Genomic DNA, 27974 nt, shown 5'->3' with positions numbered 1-27974 from the left:
CAATCCTCAATCCGTATTATCTTTCTGCCAGAATTTGCCTTGGATTGTCCCTCTGGGAATGAGATAGAGCAATGACTCCCCACCGTTCTCCTTGGAGCCCCCCTTCTTGAATCCATTCAAATGACCAAAAGGCCGTACGCAGTGCTGAATGGTAGATTGACTCTTAAACTGTGTGTCCTCTAAGATACTGGAGAAGGTAGTCGCAAACCAGTTGTGTGACTTTTTACACAACAATAGTTTATTTGAGAAGCTTCAGTCAGGATTTAGAAAGCATCATAGCACAGAGACAGCACTAGTGACAATTACTAATGATCTTCTAGTTGCATCAGATAGGGGACTTGTCTCTGTACTGGTCTTGTTAGACCTTAGTGCAGCGTTTGACACCATTGGCCATGACATCTTATTACAGAGACTAGACCAGTTGATTGGTATTAAAGGTACAGCACTAAGCTGGTTTAAGTCGTATTTATCAGATCGATCTCAGTTTGTATTTGTAAACGATGAGGCCTCAATTACCACTGCCGTTCGCCATGGAGTTCCACAAGGTTCTGTGGAACTTGGACCAATTTTATTCACCTAATATATGCTTCCTTTAGGCAGTATTATCAGAAAACACTCCATAAACTTTCACTGTTATGCCGATGATACTCAACTATATCTGTCGATCAAACCAGATGAAACCCACCAGGTCGCCAAACTTCAAGCGTGTCTTAAAGACATCAAAACCTGGATGACCTGCAACTTCCTGCTGCTGAACTCGGACAAGACTGAAGTTATTTTACTCGGCCCAGAACACCTCAGAAATCAAGTATGTGATGATATGGTTTCTCTGGATGGCATCGCTCTGGCATCTACCACCACCGTAAGGAATCTCTGAGTTATTTTTGACCATGTAACACCTGGTTGATTGTGTGTGGGTGTGTTTGTGTGTCTCCTGATTGTCATTCCCTTCACCTGCCCTCAGCCACTCATGGGTGTCCCCTGATTATCATTCCCTTCACCTGTATTTCCCCTCCCCTATATATACTCCCCCACCTTCCCTTGTCCCCTGTCGGTTTGTCTTTGTTCATGTGCTCCACGTCCTGTGCCGTCTTTTCCTAGTTTTGTTTTCGAGTTTTTTAAAGTGAAGAACGTTTTGGATTTTTCCCCTCCCTCAAACCTGCTTCTGGTCTCTTCCTTTGCACCTGAGTCTCCGCACCACACACCCGGGGCGTGACAGACCAGGACCTGTCCTTTGGCTCCCACGTGAAACAGATCTCAAGGACCGCCTTTTTTTTACCTACGGAACATCTCAAAGATCCGGCACATCCTGTCTCAAAGTGATGCAGAAACATTAATCCACGCATTTGTTACCTCAAGACTGGATTACTGTAACTCCGTATTATCAGGCTGCTCCGGTAAATCCATTGGATCTCTCCAATTGATCCAGAATGCTGCAGCTCGTGTACTAACAAGGACGCGGAAGAGAGATCACATTACTCCTGTACTAGCTGCTCTCCGCTGGCTTCCTGTAAGATCGAGAATCATATTTTAAAATCCTTACCTACAAAGCCTTAACTGGTGATGCACCATCATATCTTAAGGACCTTATAGTGCCATATTACCCCACTAGAGCATTACGCTCACTGAATGCAGGGTTACTTGTGGTTCCCAGAGTGTTAAAAAGTAGGCTGGGGGCTAGAGCTTTCAGTTATCGGGCTCCTCTTCTGTGGAATCAGCTTCCACTTTCAGTCCAGGGGCAGGCACGGTCACCTCATTTAAGAGTAGACTTAAAACTTTCCTCTTTGATAACGCTAATAGTTAGGGCTGTTTCAGGCTTATAGTTAGGGCTGGCTCAGGTTTTCCCTGGTCCAGCCCCTCGATATGCTGCTATAGGCCTAGACTGCTGGGGGACATCTTAGGATACACTGAGCTCCTTCTCTCCTTCTCTTCCTCTTTCGCTCCTCCTTTCCTCTTCACCTCTTCTTTCTCATATTTGTGATGTTGGGCTATATAAAATAAACTGAATTGAACTTGTTTGTCTCATTGTAGAAAGTGAATGTCTGCTCTGTATGTGTTGATCTTGTAAAAAATCCTTAATTTTTTCCTGCAGTTCCACAAAACTCATAAGCAACCTGTGGAAGTCCATTTCTGCAAGAAAAAGTCGAAATTATGAGATACTAAATGTGTATGCACTTACATAGTTTTGACTTTCTTATCTCACTTTGCATCTTGCATCTTATCTCATAATTTTGACTTTCTATCTCAATGATGACTTTCTATATTTTTTTTTACTGCGGAAATGGGCTTCCATTGGAGCCAGTGTACGTACATCTGTGTGTAACAGCAACATTTGATGCGCTTCGTCCTGACACAGCTGGTCAAACGGTGTCTTGTTAGAAGGGCGAGCGTTAATGAGGTTTACAGCTTTAACTACAGATGCCAGGGAGTTACAAAGGTCTTTCGAAAGTGTTTTACTGGCCGATGCTTGGCGATGCGGCTGCAGAGGCTTTTTCCTTCAATTGCATTCAGAATATAATGATCACGGCACAACTCATGCTGTTCTCTCTTCTCTTGTCCGAAGGGCATTTCTCCTTCAGCGCAATGCCTGATGATATATAAGGCTCAATTAGCAACCATTGGTTTTGCACTACACTTCACGATGCGTTGAGGGATACTTTAAGTCCACTATAAAGGCTTATAACAATTCTCACAACAGAACTACAAAACCGCAAACTCAATATATAGACCACTATGTAGTGAGTATGTACACTTGCGTGATGAAAAATGAAGATGTGCTGTGGACAGCAGCTCTGCAGTGCAATGTTTTTATAACTCAACCTGTGATCCTTGGCGTGCCCTTGAAGGGGGCACTTTCTCCTCTCTGCTTATTTGTGATGCAAAACGCATGCTCATCGGCATGTGTGCATCTTTGTTCGGGAGACAAGATGTCGCCCATCGGTCAACCTATTTGTTCTTCTTTTCTTCTCTCATCTAAGGTCCTTTGATCAGAGACATGAGACACTGTGTTTGTTCACCCCCATTCAGGACTTTGTGTACTGTATGCTGAATGAAATGCCTGATGTAGCCATGAATTAACTGCTGCTGGGCTTTGGCTCCTGTGTGACGTGTAACCACGGAAACAAGCAGCGACTGCTGGGAGGAAAGTCCTAGAACTGTGGGGGATCATGGAGGTAAAACATCAGCTGGGTCTTCAGATGAAAAGAGTGAAAGGAATTGAGTTTGTCTGATAGTTGTCTCATCTTATATGTTATCACGTGATCACCTACCGCTGAGTCACTTAAAATGTTGTATGTACTGTATACCTCTTTGGAAAAACTCTCAATAAAGGCAGAGAGGAAGCGATTGTTAATATGATAGAGGAAGAGATAATACAGATGGGGTATTAAAGATCACACACACACACACACACACACACACACACACACACACACACACCTCTTTCTGTTATGGAAGACATTATGTCACTTACTCCTCAGGGTTAATGACAATTTTGAGATGACAAACATGAATGTGTGTGCAAACTATATTTTTCATTTTTGCCCGCTGTATCTGTTCATTTATGCTTATTTAGCTATTTATGCAGGCATTAATAAATGTTGTGTTTCACGCTATACTGAACACTCTTCTCTTTCCCTCCCTCCATTTTTTCTGGGGAAGACTTCTGTTACATGACATCCCGCGCTAGCTATAGTCTTGTCTCCTGGCAACAGATGTTTCCCTTTCTGGCACACCGAGTGCTCACTGTGACAGTACACCTGGCACAGCATATATATATATATATATATATATATATATATATATATATATATATATATGTGTGTGTGTGTATATGTGTATATGTGTGTGTGTATATGTGTATATGTCCCACTGTCAGTGACTTGCTGTATAGACAAATAGGAGTTTAGCTTCAAATACACAACATACACTTAGACCACAGGAAGAAAGACAAAGGCCAACCATTGAGTTTCACTATTGGGCAAAATTACCAAAGCCAATAGTCACTAAGTGATTGAGAGTTTATATTCCCAGCAGTGGTTCATGTGTTCATACTGTGGTAATGGGCAAATCTAACAGGCGCATATTAGAAACAGAGTGGGTTCTCACCTATCTATAATAATGTATACAACTGGAGAAATAAAGGTCAAGCTTTTTCTTCAACAAAGCGTGTCAGAAAGCACAAAGGGTGTTGTATGCTGTATTTATTGTAAAACACCCTGAGGCAAATTTGTGATATTGTCCTATATACATGAAATTGACCTGACTTGAATAATCCTCTCTCATTTTGTTGATACCAGTTAATATCCAGGCTGACTGGTTCACAGTGTCGTCTCACAGGAATTAGGTCCTACAGTGTCAATCACAATGATTATGTCATCGTCAAGCTATCACGTAACAGACACACTCTCAGCTTCTGGAAAAACACAAGACAACTTAATTCCATATCAGAGAATCGCTCATGATTTCCCTTTTTGAATCATTGGAAGCAGGCATAAGAGCTGTGAGTGCTACGGTGAAAGTGCTGACAGGAAGTGGGGCACGCTAACATGCACTAAAAGCACGCCCGGCCGCCCAGCAATGTAAACAACTTAAGGAGAAGCTCTGATAACAACACACAGATGAGAGTGACTTCTCTGCTCAGGTAGAGGTTCTCCACTACATCTTTAAATAGCAATAGCTGCTTTAGTAATGTTCAGAATGTTAAATACAGCTCCATTCATATAAACTTCTATCACGGAGCATGGCAAAAAGTTGTACTTCAGACAGCAATGCGGTCGACTGTTTCCATGGCCGGTATTCTCTGCTGACCTCACCTAATGTCACGATCCGGCTCTCGTCCACTAAAATGGAATCCGGTTTTCCGTCTGCCTGATTCTATGTGAATGCAGCATTAGACACACGTAACTTACTTTTCAACCACACACACACTAGCACAGATGAATCAGGTCAAATTCTTGGGTTTGTGTTACCATGAAAAACTAGTTAAAATGAAGCTTTTATTCAACCACAATGACATATCTGCTAATGTGTTTTATTTTCACAACACCATGTGTCATATATAACTCAAACGTAGTATAAGAAAACGTACAATGAGGAAACAACAATAAGTTGTTCAACAAGACAGAAATACCTTCATGACCTTCAGAACTGTTAATGTTACATGTAGTTGTTGCTGTCACCATAGCAAGAGATGACAGTGGCAACAACCATTGTTGGGATTACATAAAGTCTGTGGGAGCCTTTAGTATTCAACCATCTCCAAGTATTTGGTCTTTTTTTCTGTTTTCTAGAGAGGAATGCAAGGATGGATGGAGGGGACTTACTTCTTGCGCTGATTCTCCTTTCGGTCGGCGGAGCCCAGACTCTGGAAATAAGAGAAGAAAAACAGACATTACAATCACCAGCTAAGACAGAACCATTGTGGTTCTCCGTCCTTAAGGGGGAACTTGTATCGTTGCAATTTGGATCATCTGCGCAAATGAACGATGTTCGGCTTCCCGTCATGTTACTCAGAGCTCCCTACTCATCTGTTTTGCGTCATCACTCCAAATGCAACGATGCAAAGCCCTTTAACTATTATCTTATAGAGCGCATGCTGCAAAACCATGGCTAGGTCAGAGGCAATTCACCTTGCATTTTGTTATATTCATGTTTGCTCAAGGCTGCTCTGAAAAATAGACGGAGATATTTGTTTTCCCACTAAATTGAGTTTAGTTTATTACGATGACCAACAGTAATGCACGTCTCAACCCTCCCACAAATCCACCAACACGAATCAAGTGATCAATGCAACCCTGTGAGAGCTAATAACATGGGTAATGACCTTGTCTCCAGTAAAACATAATGAACTCCCTGGGTACAATTACAAACACGTATCCAGTGGATTTATTTTATTCCTGTGCATTTATCAAAATGTGGTGTGCAAGCGCATGTGCAGGTATGTTTGAATGTGAGACGAGGCAAAAGACTACAGGAAGTTTAAAAAAAAGCCATCTCCCTGATGATGAAAACAACCGAGTTCAGAAACTCCAGATGCAGGAATAATACCTCCCGCCAGCTCTGCTCAACAGGGGCTGTTTGAATACATCCCTCCGGCAGAGCCAACTTATTAGGCACACATGCAAAGAACACCCACTGACACAAAAACACACACCTATATACAGACACACACACATATATCCCCCTGCTGTTCGCTTCTTCTGGAGGTGTATAGCCCTCAGTGGTGACACGTGCTGGGACAGGCGGTTGCGCACACACGAGACACTCAACACATGAGCGCGCACACACAACTGGCCTTGGGCTGGAGGCATTTTCTTGGAGTGAAATTCAGTTGCTATTTTGCATTTTCTCCTTTGGCAAAGGAGGTTAATTCATATTCCTGTTATGACCAAAATACAATACAATACAATGTGGTTTCAAGGCTCACAGTACCCTCCTCAAGAATATGTTTACGGACTCCAAAATCCCTAATTTGCCGAATGAAGATGGTCCCAGCATGCATTGGGCTAGTGGCAGAGCACACTGTAGACATGTTGCTCATCGTACAGAGAAGAACCCAGCACGGTCAAGTTTGAAACCAAAACCCTTTGTGAGGTGGTGGTAAAGGCACAGATGTATTCAGAGAACTGAATATCATGTTTCAAGATGGCGCCCCATTCATACTTGTCCACCCTTTTGTAATGGTTGTGTATGGAAAACATAGCATCACATAACCTACAATTCCAATGGTGGTAACTGTGTTACTGAGGGCTTGGGAGCAGGCAGCATGTTCTCACCATATCTCCTGCCACGTGGGGAAAGCAGTAGGTCTTGTGTCAGTTGAGACAGTAATGGACATCAGTGAGTGACTTTGGTGCGAGCTGCTTTTCTATGACTCTCCAATTAAGTGTTTGAGTGCAGTACAGTGAGCGGATCCTCAAAAAAGAAGAGAGGAAGCATGCCCTCCCTTTGAATCTAAAACTGAACTTCAGAGAAAACCGATGCTCTGAGTGTGAGTGTGTGAATGTGTGTGCACTTTTATGTGAACAGTGCAATGACATTTTGACCAGCAAGTGACTCATCTCTGACGTTCCTCTCTCTGTGTTTGTGCGTGCATGTGTGTGTGTGTGTCCGTGCAGGCTTTTATGTGTGCAATGCAGTGACATTTTGGCCAGCGATTGACATCTCTGTGCGTTTAAGTCTGCATATGAGTTTCATCCTCCTGGTGGGGACAGGATAGGCCATACAGAGGGACTGACCTTTCACCTCCCCGCTCCCCCACTGTGCCCTCAGGCAGTGCCACTCTGCCATGGGGATGAGGGCAGGTGGGTGTTCTTCATTTGAAATACAGGTCTGTGGGGGGGTGAAGGAGCACTATTTGAGAGCCACCTTTCAGGCTGAAGTAATGGAACATGACTAGAACATGAATAAGCCGGTTGTGACTCCTTTTTTTCGGCAGAAACTCTCTCCAAATTGTCCACTTTACAAGAATACCAATACTATGGGATTACAAGCAATTGCAGCATTGTAGTTGATTATTTCATAACAAATGGTCAAGCAATTACTCTGTTGCCCTTGTCATATAAAATGCACGCCTTCACAACTTGGAATCATATTCAGAATCGTGATGTATTCATGTGGATAAGTTACTGGTGGATAAGTAGGATTTAATAAGAAGAACCTTGAATCTTTGACCACTTATGACCAAACAAACAAATATAAAAAGCATTCTCCATGTGACAGTGTGTCATGCACAATATCCTCTGTCAAAACAGAAATATACAGTATGTGAAGTTATGGAATCAAGCTTCAATTGAAAGGCTGTGAATACAATCACACACATGTTTGCCCGTTTGAACACGAGCCTCCCACAAACTACCTTCCTGCAACCTCCATCCCCTCACACACAGTATGTCCATGTGTCCACAGAAAGCATCACGAACAATCATACAAAAATCTGAGCAAAATGTCAAATCAGGACGAACAGCTCATGTTGAATCGCAGCTCAAACACAAGCTTTCCTTCTCCGTGCATCTTTTACCAGTCGATACTCAGTCCTTAAATCCCTGAGCCAAAAAAACATGTTTCCATGCCAATGATAGCAGGAGACATCACACCTGACAACTATTAACAGCGTTGTCAATTATCCTAATGATAGTGAGATGTATAGGAGACAATTACCTGATTTACACATCACTTATCGTACAATTACTATATGTGATGTGTAAAGTCAGCTAATTAATTAGGTAATGTGCACATCAATTATAATATTTGGAAATTCTGTGCACACCAATTTAAGATCATGAAAAAAGACCATATGGAAGGGATTATATGGCTCTAATATTAATAAATACTTACAAATCAATGAATCAGTTCTAAAATGATTAATCAGATTACAGTTTTACCCACAGGCTTCACTTTACATCTTCATTAGTGTGCTTATGGATCAGGTGTGTGAATGAATACCTTAACAGGAGGTACAAACTTTACAGTTCCTCAGTCATGCCAAATACCTCAAATGCATAAGATATCTGAACATATGTCTCTTCAAATACTGACTAATGAGCAAGCAAAAAACACACACGTATTAATACAAAGAAAAAACACCATCAAATCTGCAGAATACCTTCACTTTGTGTCCATTCATTCCAGCACTCACACGGATACCTGTCGAGTCCAACCCAGTGAACCCAGTCGGAGAACGCTACTCCACTCTCCCTTGATTTCTTTTTCTTTCTTTCAAAAGAGAAACCCAAAGTCCTCACTCCGGTGTTCCAGTGGTGGCTCTAATTGCTGTTTACCTGTCCAACTTCCACTCTTTAGATCCGTGTTCCCTCCCTCCCTGTCAAATTCTCTCTATGTTCCGTTTTTTTTTTTTTCTGTCTAAAGCCGTTGGTCACACAAAGGTTTGTGAAGCTTACTCCGACGGAGGCTGCTACCGCCACTGACTTGTTGTACTTTAATTGTGGTTGCTAGGCGATAAGCTTCTCCAATTCTGCACACAGCAAGAAGGGGAGGACAGGAGAGGAGGGGGGAGAAAGTGAGAGAATAGGTGGCAGGGGGAGGCGGGGGGAGGCGGGGGGGCTGGAGGGGCTCATTATAGACACAGTAGCCTGAAGAGAATGATCGGCAGGGAAGAGGGGGACGGTTTACAGGAAGCCAGAAGTTGTACAGATGAGACACATGGGTGGATGGAGAAGAGGGGACCTCATGGAGCAGGTGCACTTCCTGGTTTTCACTCTGGGACCTCGAGCAGTCTGGAGCGCTTAAGCCAGAGCAATAGCGCACTTGGAGGATTTGTTGTAATAAAATGTACAAGCATTCAAAGAATTTCTGAACACACATTTATTAAAAACCCTGTCACTTTTCTGCCTTTCAAAAAAAATCTTTTGTTTGGGTTGGTATGCGCTTTGCAGTCATTCAAACAGGAGCGTTGAGACTATAGCCGTGTAGTCCAATTCTGTTAAGAATCTAGAGTCAGCAGTAAATAAACAATTAGCTAATTATCAATTTGAGCCCACATCCCTTCTGCTATTTGTTGTTTTTGATCTATACAGGTGTCCTAAGCTCAAAGTAGCCATTGTGTGTGTAAACACACTTACTAATGGCATTTCACACCACCGTTTCAGTTAAAGAAAGCTTTATATGGCATTCATATAAAACGAGCAGGAACAGAATGTGGTATTATGAGTGATACCTTTGATTAGCCGAGAACAGCAGCTAGTCATCAACATACAGTGAGTTGAAAAGGAAAATTGTTTTTAGAGCAAGATTCCAATACGTCGTAGTTTAATAAATATATAGTGATGATCTCCCAAAAACATAAACACGTTCTACTTCACCATCAAGCTACAAAGTGATACTGCGAGAGTGTGAGAGTTCAGTCACTTCAACATGTCAGTGATCAGACATAGTCATTGCAGATGGAAACGTAATTGTCTTTTCCCGTAATCAAAAAGATGATGCTGCATGGGTAACATGCATGGGTCAGAGTAGACAACCAGAGAGCCCCTATTACCATTAACACTGTGAACATGTGTGAGTGACTCACATGGGACGTATTGACCGGTAACCAGTCCTTAACATAAGAGACTCTGATAAGGCTTTGTAGTGTATAAATGGCATCAACTAAAGAAATGCAAGTCGCCATGTTTCTCTCAACTGGTTTGGGGTGAATAAACTTGGCAAAATGGCTACAGCGTCGTTTCATCAGAAGTTGGAGCTGTAGGCTATGCATGGCTCTTAGTAGGATCGTCCAACTCACATATATCTGCGATGAAAACAATTTGATTTGTTTCAATTGTACATGTTTTAATTGTTCTCACAGGTCAGTTAGTTATCTCCGCCAGTAGAATTAGGGCGAGTGAAAAACATGCCTAATACACTTACAGTCTAGAAAGGAGTAAGACAATCGTAGGTTGTAATTATTCAGTCGCACAATACAGCAGTGCTTGTTGCAGACACACCTGGCTGAGATCCGCAATCTACTAAGTGTGCCTTTCTAGTACTGTCTAGCCTTGTTTCACGCAGACAAGCATTTGCGCATGATAGAAATATATAGGAAGAAGAAGCCAGCAGAAACAGAGGATCAATCATGTGCGTTAGACGTTTGCTACGTCAGAATTCATTCGGCAAAGGCATTTCTATACACAATTTAGCATATCAACTCCTTTTCGACAAAAGCTAAATCTAAAACGTTTTTGCACAATTGAAGATGTTTTATTTAATTTTGCCCTTTCCATACAGCGTTTTTATATCGGTCTAAAAGGATGATTAGACACATGAAAACCAGCAAAATTGGAGAGCACTGAGTATGACCAGGAAGAAAATCATGCTTCCTGTTACAGAAATGGTCCGCCTGCTCAGACTTTAGCTCTGGAGGACGTCAATATAAATCAATTTAGTCATAGAATCTACATTGTGTTTAGTGTCTGGCGACCTTTACTTTGACTGTGGGTAACTGCTGTGGTTGACTTTCTGTGGGTATACATATGTGCATGTATGTGTGTTGTCATGGTGTCTAGTGACTCACTGTGTGTTTTCAGTGCCTGGCTGTGGGCACACACAAATCTCTGCCACCTCATTGTCCAGTGAGCGAGTACTGTGCAGCCTGAGCACAGAGTGGTATAGGAAACATTACTCATAGTTGGTGAAAATGTCAAACATGTCGGCATTGCTCTGAAAGGAGACACAGGAAACACTGTCACCCTTTCTTTTTTTATCCCCCCACCCCAATTCCTTCTTGTGTCCATCCATGCCTCCATCCACCCTTGCTTTGCGCAAAAAATAAAATCCACCCGCCATTTTCTCAACCTGAGACTAGAGGCGATGCGAGCACCCAGCATGCAACACTGAGGGGCCACAGCAGGTTGTCCCAACACCTGTCAGTCAGGAGAAGCTTTTCTAATTATAACTCACACACAATTACGCACACATCCCACTACATCCAAATTCACACACACTCACAGCACCCACTCTCATAAACGCACACAGCCACACACACGTTTAGCAGCATCCTTGAAGGGCTCTCAACGGGTTCCGGGTGGCCATTCTGTGCATCCTTCCTATAAAGGCTTCTGGGAGGAGATTGTGACAGCTGGCTGCAGGTTACAATCTATGCACTGCAAAGCCTCCGAAAGACAATTATGTACTAATACGGCCGCTACAAATACTAATTATAATAGGTGCAAGTTATTATATATAATCTAAAAACTGTTGTTAGATTTTAACTGTAAGTGATGAAAGTGAACATTCTGAAAAATACAGTCAATTTCTCGAAGAAACAAAAGTTCCAACTACTTGCTAAACAAACACATATGGCTGTTGATGTGGAGGAGGAGCAAAACAACAACAGCACTAAACAACATGCAAATCGGTCTCCAAGTATAAGTAAAAGAATATATACATTCATATAAAACACTTTGTATGCTCTCACAGAGCCACTTAGAAAACATTACAGCAGCTTTGAGATACAACTCGTCCACCACTGTGACCAACTAGCAACAATTGGCCAGTAAATTTGCCAAACAGTGAGTTTACATGACATTTACAGCCATCTGCTGTCCTTTTTGCTAGTATTTGCCTCAGTGCATTTTCACTGCTGAATCGATTGTCAGATTTGTTTGGACTGAGGGCAACATTCTGCGTGCTGTGGTAACAAAGCACAACTCAATTATAAACAACAGCTCAAAGCAGTCCACTGGGGGCCTCCTACGCATCTGGGCTGGCAGAGGGAAGAGGCAGGGTGAGAAGGTGAAAGAGAGGGAGAGATGTATAGAAAAGAAAACAATGGGAGAACGAAGGGAAGAATGGTACAAGGAAGCCAAATAAATGGAATATACTTTATGTACGGTAGTTCTTGGTGTAATTATAACCTGACTTTTAGTTATTCTAAAAGTCAACAACAATTTAGTGTTGGGCAAAAGCTTTGCACAAGTCATCACAAGGTGGTTTTAGGTTCACACAAAGTGTTCATGAAGATGTGTAGTTCATTTTTGAAATATGCTCCATAATTTTAGAATAATAATGAATAACAAAGAATGATGTGGAGGTACCGTATTGTACGATTAGAAGAGTGTGTTTTTCTTCCTATTTTTCTTGTGCTAATACATTTTCCACTGTGGTGGTATAGACAGAATTAATAGGGCTCTTAAAAACTCAGACACTTCTGAGGCAAAAGAAAAAAGAGGGAAGGAAAACAGATGACAAAGGAGAGCTGACAAACAGATACATGTCAAGAGGGAAACAAATGAACAGAAAGACTGGGAGGCGAGAGGGACAGCTAGCTCGGCACGTACACATTTACAGGTGAAAACTAAAGATGACTGGAGGGCAGTTTTAGCGGGCATCACAGATGCGTGTGGCAAGCTTCCTGATGTCCCTGACCAATCAAAACATGTCAACAGCGTTGGATGATGAGAGAGTGACAGGGCGGGTCTTCTCTCCCTGTCTCACGGTCTCCAGTTTTACAATGTCATTATGTGTACAGGATTCCCACTCCCAAGTCTTGTGGTCTGGGGACCAAAGGGACCAAAACATGGCTTATAAATCAACACAGCAGAGAGAGACTATGGATATTTACCCATAAATCACTGCGGCGGAGCCACCTACAATCAGACTAATAGGGCTGGAAGACGTGCTGTCATCCACGCCATGATGTCACCAAGCCTGAGCCTGTGGGTGTTGATGTTGGTGGTGGTTCTGTGTGTGTGTATGGGGGGATGCCTGCATATGTGGCTGTGGGTCTCTAGCTATGTGTGTGCGTGTGTGTGTGTGTGTGTGTGTGTGTGTGTGTGTGTGTGTGTGTGTGTGTGTGTGTGTGTGTGTAGGGGGTTGTCTGAGTATGTGGTGGTAGGTCTACGGCACTGCTTGTGTAAGTGTCTGTGGTGAGTGTGTGTGTGGTGTATATGGGAGGCGGGATGTCTGTTTATATGGGTTTGTGTGTATTAGGGTGGTCAGTATGTACTCATCATGTTTCTGCATTTATGTACATTACATTGGTCGATACACACACTGGTATTATATACCTCAGACTGGACTTAGCACATGCAATAAACACACATTGACACACAGACACATGCAGACACACACATTGGTCTTGTGGTTGGTGCTGGCTTACAATGGGTGTGGGATTCCATAGAGAAAATCTAAAAAGTCAAGCGGTTAGCACGGGTCTGCCACGTTTCCACACAATGGCGCTCATTGACCTAAATAACTGGGGACTTTGTGAAATGGGACACCCATTAACTTCTCCTCCACAGATAATTGCCCATTAGATCTTGGAAGAGCAGTGGATTGAGAAATAACTCAACTCCGACACTGACATTGTGAAAGGGGCCTGGCATCCGTTAAGATGGGTTGGCTTTTCGCACTATCATCAAGCCAAGCACTTTGATTATCAAGAAAACTATGGCTGTGTGCCTTTTGCTTAAGCTGTGCTTTGAACATGGAACAGATGATGACAACAAGGGGAAAGAAAGACAAAGAAGAAGAGAACTGAACAATTTAAAAATAAGAGAACGGAAACTAAAAATTGTTGTAGTAAAAGAAAGAAATTGGTGAAGGAATCAAAGAAAACTATTAAGTTCCTGTGAAGCACTTTGTTTCACACAGTTGAGATACATTTCTGAAATATCCATGTATTTATGATGACTAATAAATGCCCACAATGCATCCACTGCTGATGTCACTCATGGCTGTTGTCTGCCGCGCAGAATCTCGGTTAATTGACGTGACCGTGTCAGCACTTCCACTTACTTGTCTTCCGTCTCACTCGGTCCGCATGTGCCTATTTGAGTGGGTCACGACAGCATTAGGAGAAGACAAACGATCCAGAGTAACATGACTCATTCATAAAAATGAAATGCCTCCGGTCTCCATCCTTCAAGAGCGTACCACACACAATACTATAAACAATCACAGCAACACAGGGTGAGTCAATTTTTATGTAAGATATGACGACAAACAGATCAATTCTAGATCCGCAGGCGATGACACATTAGTGAGGAGGCTGACCTGGCCTGTCATATAAGCCGGTGAAGATTCTGCTGTGCGTCACACGATTCACATAGCTCATAAAGTTATGACATGGCCTGGTGCTCAGTGACGTACAGTACCTGTTCTTTCTGCTCTCACTCATGCGTCGGATATTGCACCATTACCAGTAACTTGCAAACACATGTTGTTTGTTGCTCAAAGATAGTCAGCCAGACTGTCATCATACGGACACAGATGAAAACATATCGTCACTCCAACTACACACGCCGTTAGCCTCGGCTCTTTTTACTTTCCCTCATTAGTTTTAAATTGGCCCGTCCAGACGTTACCGGGGCCGCTGCCTCTAATCATTGGAGAGAGCTCGGCTCAGCGCTGGCTTCGTCCCCTTTGATGTCCCCAGTCAGTACGCGAGCCAATGTCTCTCCTCCGTTTCATTTCTGCTAATGCAAACAGCCCGGCTCGCTTCGCAAAGCTTTTTTCAGACGCAATCGCACATCATCATCGATCAAAATACTTTAGTAAGTATTCAGATATCTGTTTGATTACTGGGCATTAAGTGCATTTATGGAAAGGACAGCGATGTACAGTACTATGTATATACAGACTGTTCAGCAAGAGAGAACCATCAGAGACAAGACTGTGGTACAGTGGTAGCTTTCACTAACATGCAGGTGTAATAGAACATTTGTGAAACCATAGCTTAAGATGCCTAAAGATACATTATGACAGAGATAGTCAAGCTGGGGTGCTTGAAGACGGTCTAATGTTTTATGGGTTGGCTGATCCAGAGGGAGCAAGGATTTACTGTATGATATGAAGAGTAATAAAAGAAAGCTCCCATCAGCTTTTCATTTCACAACGCCGGCCTCTCATTTGAGTTCATCAGTTGCAGGATTAGTTGCCTCCCAGCAGTCTTATTTTTAGGACTTCCTCTATGCAGTCATATTATTAAACTATCTGCACTGAGACTCAGTATCAGTATCAGTTCAGATATCTTCTGACAACAGACAACGTCACAGAAGGGAGGTGAAGAGGTCAAACAAAAGGATTTATCACCCTGGTTCACCTGAACCATAGTCCTGTTAGTACTACACTGTATTCGACAATTACTGCAACAGATGGACTCTTGATAACTACCAGATAACCGCTTATTTTTGGGACTCTCCAAGGTCTTTGTATGACAGCGAGTGATTCTTCAATGATGTCATGGTCACGGTCATGGATTCAGAAACTTTTAACAATTCCAAAAAGTGTATCGAAGTTTCCAACCTCTATTTCCAGCCAAGACATCCTGGGGATAAGACATTGGCCAGAATGGTGTCCTGAAGTGACAGAGGTCGGCAAGCTTAACTGAAGGCACAAGTGTGGGAGAGAGGTTCTCTGGAAACTTTGAAGTGCCCTCTAATCCGCATGACAAATGACCTTTTCCACTTTCCTTATGGACAGTTGCGCAACCTGTTTAATACAGCAGATTTATTTATTTCCTCACCCGCACACTCTGATAGGTTGGTACTTGTTGCCTTCTTATAGCATTTATTAAGTGTATTGATAATGAACAAGATAGATGGAAAGTTGGATGTTTTCATACAGATAGCAGCATTCTTGTATAGTGGTCTCATGTATATATTCATATTGTCCTGATTATGGGAGAAAAATATTTTATAATAAAGTTGCTATCCATTTATGATGTGGTAATAATCACAATTTAACTTAAAGTGAACCTTTATGTTGATATGGCACACTGATTGTCATTATATATCAAAATGTTTGCCGACCTGTGCTAGTCTACACAATGTCCTCATGAGTATATCTAAACCACCAGAGAATGTGAGTGTGTCCCCCATATTTAACAGCAGGAGTCTACCGACTAATAAGAAATGCTCAGAAGAAAAATAAATGAATGACATCATCTCTGCCTAACCTGTTATGGATTTCTGACCAGGAGCCTAAATATACAATGTTAGCAAGACTAGCATATCCTTGTGGTGGATAACTGGACTCGTGCCTCTATTCATTACATGTAAACGAGTGACTAATGGGAAATTACAGTCAACATGGTCTGAAAATAAACAACAATTAATTTCAATTTAGCTTCATATCATCACAACATTTACTTTATTTCTCAAATTCACAGAGAAAAAAAAAATATTATTTCTAAAGCAGCTTGATAATATTTGGCCTGTCTTTTCCAATCAGGTGTCGAGAAATATGGCGTTTCGGGGTAGGGTTAAAACAGCAGGTACATTCGCTGCGGTACTACTGGGTGGCTCAGTGTTATACCAAAGAGTGTGTGTTCTCTCCTGATCCTGGAGTGATTTATTTCATTTTAATACAGCATGTTTGCTTTGGAGCATTATATGTATTTAGTCATGAGACATTAATAGAGTAGAAAACATGTTGAAAAATGAGCTTGCTGACGTGTGTGTTCGAGTACTGTATGTTCTTGAGTGTGTGTGTGTGTCTGTGTGTACTGCATGAGTCTTAAGGCCCATGCTGTCACTCAGCCCAGCTCACAGGGTGGTCCAAACACTGAGCCCTCTCTACTCAGTCACACACACACACATACACGTACGCGCACGCAGACACACACACACACACACACACACACACACACACACACACACACACACACACACACACATGCACACAAACAAACAAACACTCACTGGTGTACATGTAATGACATACATAACAAAGTGTACATAAATATATGGCCATATATATGACCATAATGAAGCAATCAAATAACCTCAGCGCTTCCCCTCTTCCTGTCCCAAACCGTACACCTAAATATGCTGCCGCAGATTCCCATCGCACAGCAACACAAACGGAGAGGAACGGCGCTACACAGCAACCCTTTCATGCTTCACATTCGGTGCAGCAAAAGGTTTCACTGGAAGGAGTTTGACAGTATGGTGTATTACCCAGTAAGTGACAGTGTCATCTATTTTTTATTTATTTATTGGTGCGCCGGCATATTAGCAGCACTGACGTTGAGGTAAAAGAGGGTTTTTGTTCCTGATAAAGCTTCTTAATATTACATGGTTCTTGTCAATGGAAGAAATCTGTCTCAACTTTCCAAAAGCCACTTAACACTTACGCTTAAGGCTGTTTTTGTTTTTCAGTAAATTGGACGAGAGGGACATTGACTTTGGCCTGCTCATGCTAACCTGGGCAAGCAATGAAGCTAGTCCCGGAGGCCAGATATTTAATATTTAATTATTCATACATTTTATTGATGTTAAAATGTCACATTATGTTAATATCGATGAGAGCAACTCTTGTGTAAATATCATATCACCATGTCAGCTGAAAATTTAAATACTGACCTCACTTAGCCCTAACACCTACCACGACAAAGACACATGGCGTTGAGAATGAAACGGGGGAAAGAAAAGAGATGTCTATTTGAGCATGTGTGTCTAATTGAAGCAAAGGAACACAGAACGCAAGTTTCTCCTAAGGAATGTGACACAAAGGTTGACGGTGTGATGTTTCTATGTCTAGAATTAAACCAGAAACGTAGATGTTTAATCAGAGTCGTTGTTCGCAACAAAGAGATGGTTTAAAATAAGTTCAAACAAAAGTAAATTATGCTCATCCCATGAGACTTTATTTTCCATATCTGTTCCGACAAAAGACAACAAGCCGCAACGTGAGCTCACAAGTGATTCATTTGGGCTATTAGCGCTGATGTGTCTGGATTAGCTCCACTTTCGTCTTCCGGGTGAGGGGGAAATGAGCCGTTAATATTTGCGCTACGCTACAGTTCTCCCGCAGCAGGAAGGACGACGCTCCCGCCCCCTTTCCCACTATTAGACGTTCACTGAACAAATACTGGAAATGAGTGCCCCCGAAATGGTAATAAGCCATAATTACCTGAAATCAGAATACATTAGTCGTAAGAGGGTCGCGTTGCTTTTGTGTGAAATCATGGTAGAGCTTGAGGACTAAAATATGATGGTAAGAAAGAATGTGTGACCCTCTGGTAGCCACATCAGGTTTGATTTTAGATTAGCTCATGATGTCATGCAATGCACAACACAGTCACATGTATACGCGTATGTTCATGCTGTTTAATTAGATTCTCATGAAAACAGTTGGGCTCCTGTCACATATGAGAAAGTGGTGTCGACCTCAGCCAAGCCGATACAACTGCAGTTTCTTGGAAAGCCTATATGCACATCAACTTTAAAAATCCACAGACACAACTGATCGATGGGGATTGCGATCCATTACAATTCTCACGTAAGCCTCTCGACGACAGCTTCTTTATTTATTTGCCATTTTATTCATTTGAGTTTTTCTGAACGCTCTGCTGAGTGTGATCCCCTCACGATCATGTCTGAAGGTTGGCAGGCCTTCCTTCTGTCGCTCTTTTCTACCTCTTTTATGTTCTCCTTTCTTTCTCTCTGACTCTCCAGAGTTGGAGGCGCCATTGTGTGCTTGCGGCTTGTTTACGAGGAACACTGATTCGCCCAGTGAGGTTTGGCTTGCTCCTACGGGGATGGGGGAGAAATATGAATGAATTTACAACACTCAAACCCTCCGCTTCGACCCTCTATTCCCAAATTCTCCCATCATCTTTCTTCCTCTCTCCATGCTACTCAGCCACCTCAAGGCACACTTTTCCACTAGTGTGTATGTGTGTGCGTCAGTGAGAGTGTATTTGTGTTAAGCCAGAGGGGCGGCCAACACTGGCCAGAGGCTCATTTTTGTGGCCAGGCCAGCGTATCCCGACGGCTTGCAGGCGTCTCGGGGGCCAGCTCCTCCTTCCAGCTCCATTCTTTCACCCAAGAGCCTCTCCAGAGAGTCTTTGCCACCAGCTATTGCTTCGTCATTTCTAGATCAACGCAGGACAAAATACAGTGCTTGGTTTTGAGCATTTATTAAAAATGACAGGCTGTGTTTGTGGGACCTGTCTGGGAGCGGAGGCTGATGAGGAGGCGGGGAAACAGACATGTATCCAAAACTGGAAAGAACATTGAGAGTGGGTTTCATGGCTGGGTTGGCGATGGGAAGTCCTGGACTAACTTGTAATGGTATCGCTCCAAAAATGTCAAGGTTTAAAAACGTCTGCCTGCCTGGCCACCGATGGCCATGTTCTCTCCTTTGCAAAGCCTGTGGTTGCCATAGAGACCCGCAATATTGCATATTCTGGTCCTCTAATGTATTATTAAAACAGTAAACAAGCTGTAACTCTCAAACTCAAACATGCCGAACCAAGGACAGAAATCTATATTTATCAATAGGGAAGATATTTAACTATGAGGCACACGGCACAATGTTTGACCTACAGAAATGATAGCAGGTATTAATTCATCATATCATTAGGAATGACAGGCAGGATTTGGATCTTTTTGTGTGGTTAATGAGCTCTTGAATTAAAGAGTCGTTTGGAGTCTCTTTCAGGCATGAAGAGCTGAGCTCCAGCTTCTGGCTCACCTCAATAGTTCACGTGGCGAACAAATAAAGCAGCACATGCCTTTCAGAAAGTTCACGAGTTCAGGACATCGGTGAAGGGTGGGAGGGGGGTTCATTTCTCGCTGATACAAGAGGAAAAAGTTGGGGGTTGATGAGTGAAAGCAAGACGGAGGAAGAGACAACAGCATCCTCTGCCTCTCACCTAATCTTTCCCACGGTATTTGGTTTGTTTACAAGCAGGAGTCAGTGACAGGTTCACTCCTTGTATCCTGGCTCCAATCAGCACCAGGTAGGAGGCCGCCAGGCTGGACTTTGAGGCCTCAAAGCCCCACACAGGGCCAGCATGACCAACAGGCTGGGATTTCCATGTCATAACATACCCCTCCCCAACCCCCGCCTGACGCCAAGGCTTCCTCTTTGCTGTCTCATACTCCAGCCCCCCTTCCGTTCCGTCTTCATCCCTCCAGGGGGCTACAGTAGCCGTGAAACAGCGTGACCCACACTTGGGGTCCTCCGTCTCTCCCCCTCTTCCCTTCGTCTAATCGTTTCTCCAGTTTGTGCTGTTTTGGCGACGGTGTCCGGATGCCGATACCCAAGACAGCAAACCTGACCCCTGCTGACTCCACAGTGCCTCATACTCCCCAGAAACAACCCCCAACCAGCAGTTAGACTCAAATTGCCTCAACCCTCTCCCTCCCAACCGCGGTGTCCCCCCCATTCCCTTCACAACCCTTTTTTGCCACCTGCAGGCCTCTAATTTACAGTGTTTGTGCGTACTGAGATATCCGTGAAGGGCTGGCTATTCTGGGCATGTGGAACATGGCATCAATGCCGGATCGCATCCATGCCATTTCCCCTTACTGCACCCCACTCCCATACCACACTCACCATCCCTTGCAGAAGCATTTGTGCAGGCTGGCTCAGGTGTCTTGCCCAGTTGCAGTCACAGAGTCTGGAGAACATTTTGCTTTGTCACAAAAGGCTAGAGAAGTTATACTCTGCGCTTTAGGAGGACTGGCGGTCACCCGGGGCGGCCATTGATATGTTTCAGAGAAACAAGAATGCATCTCATAGCAAAGTCATTTCCATAAACTGCATCAAACTTTTGGACATGCCCCTTCTTCATCTCAAAACAGAAACTGTTGTTAAGTGTTTTAATACAAAGTTCTTGCCGTGATTACAAGCTCATGAGATTACATGAGTGACTCTGACCGTGTCTTCCAACTCTTCAAAAAACAGGCTTCAAAAAACAGAGAGAGTAACAGAAAAGAGGAGAAAGAGTTAGAGAGAGTAACTGGCCTTAGAGGTTCTGTGTTCCTCATAACATGCCTTTCCATCCCAGGCATTTGAAAGAAGAAATACCACAGTCTCTGCAGCACTACAGCTCTTGTAAATAATCCGAGTCTGGGCGCCACCTCAGAATCCCCAGCCTGGTCCCCGGCCTGGTGGGTGCCATGTCAGTTCAGGAGGAGGGGTTTAAGGTGGGGGTTCTTGAGAGAGGAAAGAGTGAGGGAGAAGAGGGGAGGAGGGGAAAGGGTTCTTGCATCATCACTGGAGTAGTACTTTCTGCATACTGCCTGTGTGAGTGGAGTGCATTTAATATACTGTGCATTGCCTTTGTCTTTCCCAAGCAGCACTGTTTGACTGTGAGACCTGAAAATAGCTTTAATAGCTGTTTTTATCATTATTTGGATAATATGGGATGCAAACTCTTGTCCTGTGATAGACACAGTGGATGTGGCACACACACACACACACACGCACGCACACACACACACACACACACACACACACACACACACACACACACACATACACACATAGAATAGACATAAGTAACTACACGCACCCATTGAATGCAGCTTCTGGAATGAGGCTGCAATGACAACTGTGCATAAGTGCATTCCACAAGGCTTGCAGCAGCAATCAGAAAGGCCAGACAGATACAGTACATAATACAGGGGGGGTAAATTAGCTCCAGGCTACAAAGGCAGGGGAGCTAAACTTGACCTGCCCTTTGGCCCCAACATGAACACAGCTGCTAGGCATCCCGATTCCCACTCATTGAGCAAGAGGGCAAAACATTGTGTTACTATGGGATACATCCCCAACAAATTCATACAAATGCGCACATGTAACCTGTATTTGCAAATTATTCTACTCTCTCCTTATGGCAACACTGCAAATATGTCCGCTCTGACAGCTTTAAAATCTCGACAGTGATGACGGCAAATATGTGCATTTCAGCATGGAAAGGAAAGCAAAAAGAGGCGGATACATTTTTTAAATAGCCTGGCAGCAAAAATATGACAGAAATATACTTCCAGCCTATACAACATCAAGGCAAGTTGAGCAGGCTGGGTGTGTCTCCTGAGATGTATTTACAGTAGCACCTAATTAGTTCCACCAAATTGATTTACTGTATGTTTTCAGGAAGTGACTAGCCAAGAGACATAATAAGAAAGAATCAGGCTTATGAGATATTGTAAAAGAAAGCTGCAGTCCATTATCTCTTTAGTATGTTGCTGGGTTTAATACTTGGAATTAAATACAAACTACTTAAGTTCTTTGTCAAGCGAGCAAATGTAATTTGTATTTGGATTGCAGGGGGATAACTCTGGGACTTGTTTGGAAAATGAGAAAGGAAACGACACAAAAACAGGCAGAACATTTCCCGCTGGAAATGTAATGGCTGAATTGTTCCAGGCAGCTGACACCAGCACCTCGGGCCCTTAACATCCAGGTCTCCTGCTTGGCCCATGGGCAGGGTGGCAGGTGAAAGCCCCAGATGGTTGGCACTGCCACTGTCCCCTACACTGCATCCAGCTTCTCAAATTCAATATTGGGCAAGAGGTAGACACAACAACAATTATCCATTCATACCGGCATGATGCTGGCACTTCTTTGGCAGCAAAGACAAGAATGGAAAGAGAGAACTGAACAGAGTTACCGAGGATAAGTAGGTTGATTTGATTAATGCAATCACCGTACATCGCGCTTTTTTACATAGCCAGGAAATCCTGTTAATTGTGTTGAGCAGTCAAATGAAGTCATAAAATATTAGTCCCTGACCAATATTGAACAGCACGCTTTCAACATTATCGAGCGACACAGATATACACTGTGAATATATGTTGTCCTCCGAACAAACAAAATGGAGTCTTGCCTTTCAACAAACCCAAGACATGCTAAGAATATAAGTGTTAGACAAATGGACTGCTAGTCATGAAAGAAATTGTTGCAGAGTGAAAATAAAAAAAATCTGACACTGAATATTTATGTGATTGCATTATTTCATTGTTTGCTTTTTATTTGAGTGGCATTGCAAAGCAACAATCAGTAGCTGTGGCAAACTGTGGCTGGTCACAGCTGTTTGTCAGCCTCTAGTGGTTACCTGTAGAACTATCAACTCTCTACAGCAGGAACAACTGTCGCAGCAATACCCTTTCTACTACTGGAGCTGCTACACTACTACTAACACAATAATAACACACAGTGTTAAATTCATTTACGTAAGTGCATCATTCTGATTACATGGCCAGAGGAGCACCGGTAACACCCGGTGTCCCGGCCCCTGATGGCAGAGACACTGAACCTCTGTGGTTTAGTGACATTCTTTCTTGACGGCTACTTCTATAAGTGAAAATGTGTTATCGATTAACACAATGCTCACTGTGGTACAGGAAATTCGAGTCATGCGTGATGCACAATGAAAGGCTGAAATGGTGAGACGCTATTGCCTTTCACATTGTTTCATACATCAACTTCCATTCATCAAGCCATTCATCTTTCACACTCATCCCTCCTTCTGTTTCATACTTCTGTGTCACCGTCCCCAGTGGGTTTGTGTCTCGAAGTTCCATCTGTCAGCACCATCCAGGGGGGTGACAGAGCGGATGAGGCCCAGGGGAGAGACATCAAACGTGGGATGCTGGCCTTGGCCCTCCTCCCCCCCCCGCCACCTACGCACCATCCCATCTCTATTTGAGTTGCTGGCCCCTCCATCTGTCTGTGCATGGTTTGGAGCTAGCTGTCGTAGGAGGGAAAGAAAGACCCTCCACCAATGACAAATGACAATCTCAGAATAAACACACATGTTAGGGAGGGGAGGAGAAAAAGAGCTGAATCACTCTTTCATCATTCATCAGCCTCTGCCCCTCATTCTCTTCTGATCCCTGTCACTTATTTTCTTTCTTTTCACTCCTTCTCCTATACTTTTGTAAAGATTTAAGGCAATTTATCCTCAAAAGTGTAAGACAATTTATTGGAGTTATCTCTCAATCACTATAGTCCCAGTTCACTTTTTAACTTTAATCACAAATTCATAACATCGTTAAATGCTTGAACTCAAACAGCTGAGACAAAAAAATGTTGCTCTCGGCTCTCCTGAGCTGCAAGTTAAACTACGACATGCATGGACGTTAATGCTGGAGACATGGATACCACCAGCAGTGCAAATTGTGAGTGCATACCAAAAGCACGCCGACTCATTCCCTACTCTAGCTCTCAGCACCGGCTAAAACCTGCAGCCAACATGCCGAGCCCCCCTGATCCCAGTGCCGGCTCAACCAAACACATACATGACAGATGCCTCCTCTGCTGCAGCGCAGGCATTCAGAGCATCTCCTCCGCCACCAAAGGCATATTCCTTTTATAACCAGCAGGGATTAGGGCCCATTGGAGGAAGCTAGCATGTGCGCTGGCCTTAGGCGGCTTGCAGATAAAAAAGCATCTCAAATTGAATCAATAACCACCAGCCGCCAACTAATCCTGGCTAGCCCCCCTACACACCACTACAGCAGTCCACCCACAAACCCCTGCCAATGCCCTAGTCCAGCCCCACCCCGACCCAAGCTCCAGACCCCTTCATCTTTTTATAACTGCACCCCAGGGCCATGCAGGGGTGCTCCAGGTGAGGGCTTTCAGGCAGGGTAGGGTGAGCAGTATATTCAGAGCGAAAGGGGATGAAGGGGTACACTCGTTCGCCCAGGTAATCCATCAGCAGACAGGCCAGCTTTGGACTGCACGGCGACTGGCAGCCGGAGAAAAGTGGACAGCTGATGTGGGTCGAGCCCAGCCACAGCACGCCAGACAGGATAAAGAGATATAAGCCCCCCCCCCCATGCCCAGAGCTCCCCCTCATCCCCCAACCATAGACCCATGTCATCCCAAAGCTCTTTCATCTTCAAACCCAGCGGGTGCTAAAGCAAACTTTCCACTTTGGCTCTCTAGGGGCTGGGCATTGTGGAATTGCAGAGAGACCTGCACTCTTTGCTCGGTGCCTCAAAGAAGGGTGGCCACACCCCTTGGCGGATTGGTGGACTCAGAGACCAGTGACAGCTTAGCAGCATCAAAAGGAGGCTGGGAGATCCATCCTATATGATGATTGTATAAAACTCACCGGGATAAAACACCCAGCTAAAATAATAATAGTGTTATGGTAGAGTTTGGATTTTACTATTGACAAGCTCACGAAAAGCAGGCTGAGTTTTAGAAATAGGTATGACAAAGAACTGCCTGCCGCCTGTCCCTCTTGTGGCTCTCTGGTGTGTGTTAAATACAGAATATGTACAAAAATATTGCAATTATGAATGTGTCTTTACAGTGAAATCAAGCTGTCAACAGTCTCACAGACTCCAAGTCCACAACGTCCCGCAGATCACACAAATTCCACACAGCCCTCTACTGGCTCACCTCGAAATGAATATAATTTTCGATCTTTAAATTCTGGGTTGGGACAGAAAATGCAAGCTGAGATGAGGATCAAGCCGTGGAGTGGTGGGATTTCCAAGCTGTCAGGAAAACTGAGCAAATCCTATCCTCAGGCCACAGGCTCCACACAGGAATGTGGGGCGTCCACTTTAATTGTGCTTTTCTCCCGATCCCCATCTTGCAAAATCAAATTTCCCTTTTCCCACTTGTGGATTCCCTGAAGAACTTGGTGTAACATCTTTAAATGCCACATATAAAAGTCACAGTGAGTAAAAGAAGGGGCTTCGATGGTTCGATAACTGAAAGCTTCAAAGTCAAACGGACTATAAGAGACAGCCGGACAGTAAATTAGGGAGACACTTCAAAGCCAGCTATGGAGACAGCCGTGCACAGATAGACAAATAGCAGAGCAAGACAGGCGGTCAAACTCAAAGAAAAGGAGCACGGAGCAAATCAAGACGCCGCACACAACATGCAAACATCGCCATGCAAGGACAAAACAGAGCAACGATACCCTGTCTAAACAAACTATCAAAGTAGACAAATTGTGAGCAACGGTCACACACACAGCTGTTGTTAGCAGCCAGCCAGGCAGGCTGACAGAAAGGCAGACAGACAAATAGAGTGAGAGATCCCCGTGTGAAAGACAAAGGAGGGTACAGTAGTGGGTAGCAGCAGCCAAGGGAGACTTCATTAGTGAGGTCAGTGCCCCAGGGTACTTAGTGTAACACTGGAGGCCTATGCAGCCGCCCCCCCGGCCCTATGCCGAGGTGGATATTGCATCTTTGCGATAACATCTCCCTACATAGGAGGGGGCCCCAGCATCACAGCATAAAGACCCCTGTTTTCGGCAAGTTTGAAATAAGGCTTTGTTCCCCCAAGGCCTCGGTCGTCCCCCCCCGAGGCCCCCCCACACACCTCCTCCTCCGACTCTTTCCTCTTGGGTGGGCCAGAGACTTTCCAAAAAACTGAGCAACTTGTGTCTGGGGATAGACCCCCCCTTCTGCCTTCTGCGCATACACACACACACACACACACACACACACACACACCCACACACACACGCAAAAACACACTAGCACATGCACATATACAGGCACGTGCACACTGACACACACACGCATTGACACGCATATCTCCCACCGCCCTCAACCCCTGATCCCGACAGTGGCGTCCGCTGGCTTTTGGCCATGCCTGTGTGGAGCGGTTGGTAAGAGAGGTGGAGATCCAGGGCTGCTGGGGGAACAGCTCCAGGGGGGGCTTTGGTGGGCTCATCTCACCCAAGGGAGAGTGGGGGGCTCACAGAGAGAGGGGTGTGTGTGTGTGTGTGTGTGTGTGTGTGTGTGTGTGTGAAGTGTGTGTGTGTGTGTGTGTGTGTGAAGTGTGTGTGTGCCTGTGTGTGCGAAGGCCTGAGGGGGCCTAGTCCTGGTCAAAGGTGCCTGGCTGCCTGGGCACTCCAGGGAGCTCCAGAGACAGGCAACCTTTACATGGAGCCTCCATCGGCACAGACGTGCCACAGTCAGTTACATACAGTCTACTGTAAAAGCCCTCACCACTCATCAATAGCCACACTCACACGCACAGACAATAATAGTAACATTCATGAATCAGCACATTCATTTTCTTTTTTTTTTCTTTTACCAACAAACATGCATCATGCTAACTCACAAAGCATCAACAACATAGCTGTCACTATGAAAGTAAGAAAAAAAAGCTGTATGCTAATTTCCTTGTCCATTCCTGACATGTGAGGGGCTTGTCAAGGTCTTACAGTAGGATGGACAGTATAAATATCCCTGTTGTGATGCTGAGATGGGTTGCCAGGTAGGAAAGACATGCATGCCCCCATTTATACCCACATCAGCTGGTGGATTTATAGGACCCTTAAAACGGATCAATCATTTTCCACTCCCAGGTCTCTACACCTCTCATCCCCTCTCTCTACACTCAGAGGGTATATGCAGAAGTGTGTGTGTGTGTGTGTGTGTGTGTGTGTGTGTGTGTGTGTGTGTGTGTGTGTGTGTGTGCATGTGTGTGTTGTGCGGACATTGTGTCTGAGTGCACCTGTGTGCCTACCTTTAATGTGTCTTTGTGTGTGCACATACATGTAGAGTTGATGGCATATGTGTGTATGCACACGGCTGTGTGTGCTTAGCGGCTCAGTCGACTACCAGCACTGAGTGCTTTTCATGTTCATTATCACTTGTTTTATAGTGGAATATTTAAGTCTGGAGGCCTTGGCACGGCTGCGGCTATAGTTAGAGAACAAAGGAGAGTGCTGGGGGTGTCAGGAGGGTGTGGCATGCCGGAGCGCAGCGCAGAGCTTCTCGGTAAGTGTTGCGCCCCACACTTCATGGAAAGCC

The 27974-nt window shown here is 44.1% G+C and overlaps 1 protein-coding gene across 1 annotated transcript in view; it reads right to left on the bottom strand.

Annotated features, from left to right (window-relative positions):
* ankfn1b (ankyrin repeat and fibronectin type III domain containing 1b) overlaps positions 1-27974 on the bottom strand; it is a gene marked incomplete at both ends in the record, with an annotated part of 101516 nt that overhangs the window by 43325 nt on the left and 30217 nt on the right. The window contains one exon of the mRNA XM_079234185.1: positions 5325-5365. Coding sequence (XP_079090311.1) covers positions 5325-5365 — 41 coding nt within the window. The remainder of the gene's footprint in view (positions 1-5324; positions 5366-27974) is intronic.

Source organism: Taurulus bubalis (assembly GCF_910589615.1).
Source record: "Taurulus bubalis genome assembly, chromosome: 2".
NCBI lineage: Eukaryota > Metazoa > Chordata > Actinopteri > Perciformes > Cottidae > Taurulus > Taurulus bubalis.
Note: the sequence above shows the minus strand (reverse complement) of the source record. Positions and strands in the feature narration are given on the sequence as shown.